This window comes from Drepanopeziza brunnea (assembly GCF_022702325.1).
Source record: "Drepanopeziza brunnea f. sp. 'multigermtubi' strain 214-2 chromosome Unknown ctg16, whole genome shotgun sequence".
NCBI lineage: Eukaryota > Fungi > Ascomycota > Leotiomycetes > Helotiales > Drepanopezizaceae > Drepanopeziza > Drepanopeziza brunnea.
In genome coordinates this window covers 417,530-425,718 of record NW_027094079.1, presented here as the reverse complement: position 1 = coordinate 425,718, position 8,189 = coordinate 417,530, and the positions used below count along the sequence as shown (strand labels likewise).

The 8,189-nt window shown below is 52.9% G+C and overlaps 1 protein-coding gene across 1 annotated transcript; it reads right to left on the bottom strand.

The window, feature by feature from the left end:
- Positions 1 to 1,671: 1,671 nt before the first annotated feature.
- Positions 1,672 to 7,264, bottom strand: L3040_008550 (uncharacterized protein; the record flags this gene model as incomplete). The annotated part of the gene is made up of 3 exons (XM_066157103.1): positions 1,672 to 3,326; positions 3,378 to 7,009; positions 7,074 to 7,264. 3 exons carry the CDS (start codon positions 7,262 to 7,264, stop codon positions 1,672 to 1,674), a joined length of 5,478 nt encoding a protein of 1,825 aa, XP_066010370.1.
- Positions 7,265 to 8,189: the final 925 nt, after the last annotated feature.

Sequence of the window (8,189 nt, the reverse complement as noted above, 5' to 3'; positions counted from 1 at the left end):
ACTTAGCGAGTCTTTGCGACGGCAAGCGGACCCACCTTGCACTCTGCTTTAAAGGCTATTGGCTATTGCCGCTTTAAGGAGGCTCGTTGCAGCTTACTAGCGCTGGCTTGCTAAGCTTTTATTTTATTTGCCTTTTGGTTAGAGCTTATAAGCTCCGTTTATCTTTTAGCTAGATTTTCTTTTAAGTTTTTTTTTTATTTTATTTTTTCCCGCTTTTCTTTAGGCGACCTTTTGTCAGCTGAGCAGCAGCTTCGCAACTAAAGGGTGTGTTATGCAGTATGGTCCTTCCTTACCTTACGTGCTCCTTACGTATGCCTGCACGTGCCTGCCAACCTCCTAGAGGCTACGTACCATACATGTACATATCTATAGTTTCTCCTTTGCTCACTTGAATAGATCAAGCACTTCTATCGCCATCTCTTAAACCTTTGATCTCTGCTCCACCTATTTAAGTACACGCCATCTGTCACCATAAATTATAATAATCAAAATAATCAACAATCTCTTCCATCAGTTCAAAATTCGTATAAGAACCTAGTATGCTCGGAGTCGGCCAAGCTTCGGGCACACGATCCCGTGGTCGCTAAGCGACCATAGAATACCTAGGCCATTTCAATAAACACCGTTACGGTTCCATTCAAAATCAAATCCTGCGATAATCACTTACTAACTTACTAACTTACTTACTTACTTACTTACTTACTAGGCTTAGTATGCCATACTTATTCCCCTTCTCAAGTCTAACTAATGCTTTTCTTTTATTTTCCTATTTGAGATAATCAAGGCTAGTAGTCTATTACCGTAACCTTTCTGGCATTCTGCTTTGAGAGGCATCATACTTTTCTAAAACATGAAGTGTTCTTTTAATTAAATAAGCATGATGAATTTGTTTTCTCGAGCGTATATGCTCGTTTGACGGCCAGGGAAAACTCATTTGTAGTTAATTCATTTAGCAAACGCGGATCGAAAGTATAAATTATAGCTCGTAGTCCTTTAAACCTTTACTTTTTATATTCAAGCTGACTGCTTATCTCATCTCATATCACATCACCCACTCATACTACATTTACTTCACACGAGCAGAGTGAAAGAAGAAGGCAAAGCAGAATAAACAAAGTTCAACCATCTGCATTCATCAAAGGTATATAACAACCCACCCTACTACATATCCGTTCCTTTCTACTCTATTCGGCTCGGCTCGGCTCTCCCTGCTGCCTCTCCAAAGAGCAGTGCAGTCGACCAATCGACCAAGCCAGGCCCGCACGCTATGCAGAGAAAATATATTCGATACAAACGCCCGCCGCAATCAAGCACCCGTCTTTTCTCTTCACCTCCACCTCCATCTCACATCTTTCAACCCTTCTAATATCCCTCGGCCTCCATATTTCCAAGTACTACAATCGCACCCCGTATTTCGCAAAAACCCTCTCTCTCCTCGGAGAATCTCCTCGGAGAGTTTCCGATTCATCCATCCTCTTATGCATCCGAACCTTCATCCCACCACGCCCAGGCCCCAGCTCCAAAATCATAGAGCTCTCTCACTCCCTTCGTAGATACAGCTCGAGATTGCGAAGAAGAGGGGGTGGCTGTAAGCTCCCGAACGAAGCACTAAACATTAGAAAGCCGTACCCCGTATCCGCGTATACACCGTTCATCTCGTTTGCTCCAGCCTCACTCATCGCCTTCCATCGGGTTGGTTTTCGAACCGTCTGGGCTCGGCGGACTAATGATCGTCGTCGGGGCCGGCACCTTCTCCACCTCGGCTTCTTCCGTAATCGACGCATCTACGATCTGCGTTGTACTCGACTCCTCTTCCACAATCGTGCTGTCGCCCTCGGTAGCTTCGGATATGCTAGACGCCTGCTCGCGGCGCTTGCGGCGAGCTTTGCGCTCTTCATCGGCGTTGTCACGCCGGCGGGCCCTCCGCATACTATCACGCCGCTCGCTTTCTTCTGTATCGTTCGCGCCGTCGTTCCCGCGCATTCCTTGCAGTAGCATTGCCGCACGCTCAGCCACGTCATCTTCCGATCCTTCTCTGAGCCCAACGGAGTCTGGGCTCAGGAGGGCCCCCTCGGTGCTGAAGGATTCAGGACTCTTGAGGGATTCTTCAATCTCGGGTATCTCATCTGGATCAGGGATCTTCTGCCCGGACGCAACGCGGACTTGATGTCGGTTCTGGAGACGGGCCCGCCTCCTCCTGTCCCGTTGATCTCTAGCCTGGGGAGCAGCAGCACGTAGCTTCTCTAGTAACGAGTCCATGGCTCCACTTGAGACAGGTGACGGCGGTGCACTTCCATCTGATGACCCGGTAGCTTTGAGTTGGGCGTGCTTGCGCTTCATCGAGGCTTCGTTGCGTTTGCGTATAGCTTCGAGAGCCAGGTTCTTCTCTTTCGACTTCTTCCACTCATTCACGAAGGTGGCGAGCTTAGAGAAGAATTCCCGGCGGGCATTGTCGTCACTGGGGTCTTCGCCGTAGAAGACCATGATATCGTCGTAGGTTCGGATCATTTCTTCCAGATACAGCTGCATCTGTTCGCCCTTTCGCCTCGCGTCCTTCATTGATCGTTGGACAATGGTACTGACCCGGTCTTGGGGATGGAACTTCTTCGGGTCGCTCAAATTGCCTGAATCGAGGGACATCTGGACATTCTTGATATTGTCAATGTAACGTCTTGCATCTTGCTGCAGCTGTTCGACATTCAGCTTCATGGAGGTCACAACCCCCCCGATGTCTTCAGTGAAGCCTTCCCACTCCGGATATTGAGTTCGAACGATACGTTCCACAAGATCAGCGAATGTCGTTTCGTTCTTGTCATCCTTGACCATGCCGAGTCGAGCAAGTGAACTGAGCTTAAAACCAGTAGCTTGTTTGTTCGAATCGTTCATGTAGTTACCAATGTCGAGAATGAGTCCCAGCACATTCATGAAAGCCACCGAGTCTCGTAGAGACTCGGAGACTTCGACAACCTGTTTCAACTTGGAAGAAACTTCATCGTACTCGACCTCGAACGTCCGGGTCAACGCCAAGGCCCTCATTCTTGACTTCCAGTAGTGGTGAAGTTCATATGACGTTTGCAGATAGATCTGATCTTCTCGGGTAAGCTCGCTCGGGTCCATTTCACGGCTGTCCTTGTTCGCATCAGGTCCTGTCCAGTCTTTGGCGTATGGCGCCATCAACTTGGCAGTGTTCTCTGGCACATTGCACATGTCTTCCTTCTGAAAGAAATCCATGACAACAGCATTGTCCAAGACTTCCTTGTCACAATGAATGACCATTTGAACGACCTTCTCTACCGAGTAAGAAGAGAACTTGGCGAGAGAAATTTCTATCAATGATTAGCCGAGGGGGAGAAAACGGAGATGCGTCGAGTACATACGGAAGGTTCGCATGAGATCGCTGGAGATGATCTGTTTCTTTTCCGACTTCTTGCCAGCGCCCTTGCCGAGAATTTTGATCTCTTTAGCCGAGAACAGCTTTTCAACCTCATCCAAAACACCCTTCCTGGATAGCTCGGCGTACTTCTCTTCCTTATCTAATGCAGTTGGGGCGTGGGCCGCCCAATGAGTCGTCAGAGGAGTATCCACCTTCTCCCAATGAAGTGCCTTCAGCTTCTTCTTGGACCTAGTGACAGGCAAGCCAAGCGAAGGTGCGGTGCTGTAAGCCGGCTGATCGAGGAAGCTGCCAGACTTCTTTCCGGGCATCGGAGGGGGTGGCGGGGGTGGCATCATTGCACTCATACCGGGCATTGGAGGGGGCGGTGGAGGGGGCGGGCCGCCCATGGCTCCAGGTAGAGGTGGCGGCGGAGGGGGGGGAGGGGGAGGAGGAGGAGGAGGAGGAGGTTCAGACGATTCAGGCATCGGCTCTGGCACCGGTGGTTGGGGTGGAATGGGCGGTAGGGGCCCATTGAACCCGCCGACTTTAGGGGCTGTCTCATCGCTGGGTGTCCTCGGGGAGTCAGATTCGAGACTTGGATGCGACGGCCCTGTCGTAACACCGTCCCCGTCCTCGTCGTCACTTGCATCGTATCGTTTGACCTTGGAGCTCATCTCATCCAAGTACCCAGGTGTTTTATTGGGTCTCCTCATCTCGACCACGCGAGGCATTTCGTATATGGTACCCTCGTCACCTTCAGCCTCAACAAGAATTTCTTGGGAATTGACAGGCTTCCTAGGCATTCTTGTTGGACGAGAAACGCTCCCCAGCATGCTGTTAGTGAAGTCTCTCGGAGGAGTACCGCCAAGTGTACCACCAGCACCAGCACCAGGCCCGCCGCCGGCACCGCCGCCGGCACCGGCACCAGATCCGTCACCGGCACCAGATCCGTCACCGTCCATCTCCTCGCGGAGGGCACGTAAACGATCAGAGGGACCGGCCGCATCACCCCAGACTCGGCCTTCGAGTTTGTATTGCGTCTTTTGACGCTCAATCTGCATCTCCAATCGGTCCATGAGCTTCTCACGGTTCAGTATACCCTTCATCTGAGAGGGATCTGTTTCTGCTAGGGCACCTCCGTTGGCACCCTTCACAGCATTTGAGGCGGCAATATCCTGAGCATCGCGCAACATGAGATACAGCTCTCTCGTTTCAAGCTCATTTCGTTGGGCCTCTTTCGCCCGAACGGCCTGGAGGCTTTCCAAGTCACTCTTTAGTGCGTCTGCCTGCCGCCTTTGAATTTCAATGACCTGAGATTGTTCGTCTAATTGTCTTTGCAGCTTCGCGACCAGTCCGTCGGCTCCAAGCTCAATCTGGGCTTTCATCTCATCCCTTTCGGCCATAGCCGAGTCGGCGATCTGGCGAGATTCCAGAGCTTCATCGAGGGCTTGACGGGCTTCCGAATCGGTGTGAAGCTTATCGAGCAGACTCTGGACAGTAAAATTCAGACTTTGTTTGAGATCCATGTCCGGTAGTCTCCTGTCCATGGCAACATAGCTGAGCATCGAATCCACCAGTTGGAACATGCGTAAACGTTCCTCTCCATCGTTGTCCCGGATGAGCAGGAGGTGCTGCAGAGCAGAAATGAAGTAATCCTGGGTCCTGCTCCCTTGGACCTTCTGCATGATGGCATCGACAATTTGCGTTGGGTCGCTGAGATCTTTGACGTCTCCTTCGATGCTGTCCTTGATGCTACTATTCTCACGCTCCAAGAGATCCTCGTAATCGATGGACTCGTTGGTGCGGAACCGCTCAATCTGCTTATCTATTATATCGTACTGGAATCCTTCCATCTTGGTCAAGATGCGCTTGATCCCACATGCCGTAAATTGGGCCCGGATATGGACTCGAAGTTGCAAGTCTCTCTCCGGGGCATCAACAACCATATTGATCAGGAACAGGGTAGCGACCGCGTATTCCATCAGGAGGTTCTCCATCCCGATACCGCCACTGCGAACCTCTTCGCTGGCCCCGACCAGACTTCCCATCTTCCCTCGGCCATCCACTGTGACTTCCACCACGCGCATCCACGCATCGAACCGCCCATTTTCTCCCTGTTGGTTCTTGACAAAATCCATAGCCTGGATCACCTTCAGGTGACCCTGGCCTTCGGCCCAATGACACAAGAATGTCAAGACCTCGCTCACCAGTTTCCTTGTCGTTAGGCGGGGTGAGATGAGGGATGTCGCCAGAGCCACGATGACCTGCTGGTGATGCAGTGCATCGTCGGCTCCGAATTTGTTGTTCATGAGAGCTTTCAGACATTTCACTATGTCATACTCCCGATCCAGGTCCTTGTCACTGGTCGATCCATCTGCGGGGGCTGGCCCCTGGGCTTGCCTCCGGTTGATCTTCCCCAGGACATTCGTGAGTGCAACCTGGCCCTGGCATTCGACAAAGGTCTTGACCCATCCAATTGGCTGTGTACGCAAGCTCACCGCGAGACTTTGGAGCTGCTTCGCGGAAATGCTGTTGTCCATCACTTTCCGCACGAACCACTCCGGGGTACCTTCCTCTTCTGCGTTCGCCAGCAGTTCCATCTCCCGTCCGAAGTGTCCCGTGTTTCTTATATTGGTGCGCCTCTTCTGCTCGCCTTGCCATTCCGTCAGGCGATCCTGGTGTACCAGGGTCCATTTCTTCGACGGTTTGTATGCCATCATCTGCCTCCGGGCTTGATCGGGTAAGTTGTGCCATCCGCGTTTCTGCATCAGCGCCAAGAATTGCTCTTCTATCACCCGATCGTCACTGGGCTTGTTGAGTACGAACCCGTCTCCTGCCAGCGAACCAGAAGGCGACCCAGACATGTGGTGGTTCGGAAATTTGGTCAGACGCCCCGATTCTCGGCTCGACGCGTGGGAGGGAGACAGATTACTGTTGAAGGAGCTGGCCGAGTTGGAATTTGGCATGGCGGTCCGGGACGAGCCACCGGAGGAGAACACGCTGGATCGCTCGGTACTCGAGTCCATGCTCGAATGGTCGGACGACGGTCTCCCATAGGCGGAAGACTGGGCCGTAGAATAGGAGTCATATCTCGGATTGTGTCCGTTCACGGTGCTCGCGTTACTCGTCCTTGGTTGCCCCGGCCCCCACTGTTGCAGCGCCGTCCTGCGATCCCCCGTGGATGCCATGGTTATATTCCCCATCCCCGGAGCGGGCCGCGGCCCGGACGGGTGGGAGCTGCCATGGACAGGCGTTGCTGGATCAAAAGATGGGTACTGGTGAAAGTCGGAGCCTTTTTGGTTCAGATGGTGCGGCAGCGGTTCTCTCCTCACGGGCATCTGGTCGTTCCTGGGCAGGTATTCCACGGGTATGGGCGATCTCCCATCTGCTGTCACGCTGTCGTAAGGGATGGAGGTGATGACTCCGGCCACCATGTTCAGGCCTGGCATATCCACACCGGGCGAATTAGGCATCTCGACTGATGCCACCGAGGCGCCTCTCTGGTGACGCGATGATCGTGATCCGTTGGTGGAACTCGTCTTGTCGATATCCACTCCCAGTTTGCCGTCGTCACTGGCATGTCTCCGGTCCTTCTTGCTGCTCCGGGAGAAAAAGGACTTGCCCCCAGAGGACTGTCTGGTTTTGTCGGCATTTGCAGACATGATGGGGATTCTACTCGATCCGACGTCTCGACAATTACAGGGCGCCTAATCCTTGCCCCAGCGGTGGTGATGCGCCTGGCAGGCCCGGGTGGTGCGGTATAGCGACTCGAGAGTTATCCAGTCTTAGGTCCAGGTCCAGGTCCTTCGCATTCTGCCCATTCGACCTGGCTGGAAGCTTGTTGAGTGCGGCGTGGTGATGGGGGCGAGGGTCGTCCAGGGGCGGCTGCATTGATAGGGTAGATCAGCATGAAGCTCTGGAAGTCTGCGACGCTGGGGAGAATCCGAGGTCGCGGCCGGCGATGGTGGAAATGGTGGGGAATGGGAATGGGGATGGGAGTGGAGATGGGAATGGGGATGGGGATGGGAGTGGGAGTGGGAGTGGGAGTGGGAGTGGGAATGGGGCTGGGAGTTGAGGTCGCTGGCTCTTTCCGGAGGGTTGGAGGGTTGGCGAGACGCACACCCAACCTCTGTCAGGATCTAGCTGCCACCGACGACGAGACGTACCGGAGTATCCGAGTTGGGGGAGAGCCCAGAGCAGAGTCGGGGGGATTCAGATACGTAGGTGCATACATACAAACAGGCATACAAACAGACAGACAGACAGACAGACAGATAGACAGGTAGAATAGATAGATAGGTAGACAGGCATATGATGCTATCGCCGTCAAGTATCTCCAGGTTTGGGAAGTGAAACAATCCGGCCAGGGCTGCACATCAAACCCGCACAGACCGGGTATCGGCGATGTCGCCGCAATGCGTAGAAGTGACTGACGGGTGCCCGTGAGTGGCCAACGGGCAGCAAGGAGTGTTCCGAAAATAGGACAGGCCCAAAATAGAGAAAGGGACAGAGTGATGATGATGCTGCTGTTGTTGTTGTTGTTGTTGTTGTTGTAGTTGTTGTAGTTGTTGTAGTTGAAGTTGTTGTCGTCGTCGTCGTGGTGGCCGGCGTCGTTGATGTGTGGGTAAACCGGTACTGGTAGGTAGTCCGGCAGTCAACCCCTTCCCCTATCACAGACCTGACTAATAACCAACTCCCCCTGCTACTTATACCGTACCGTGGTACAACCCAACCTCTCTCTACGTACAACGTACAATTACTACTACGTACTCCGTACTTAGTACGTACTACTATTATCCCGTACGCTCTACGTAGC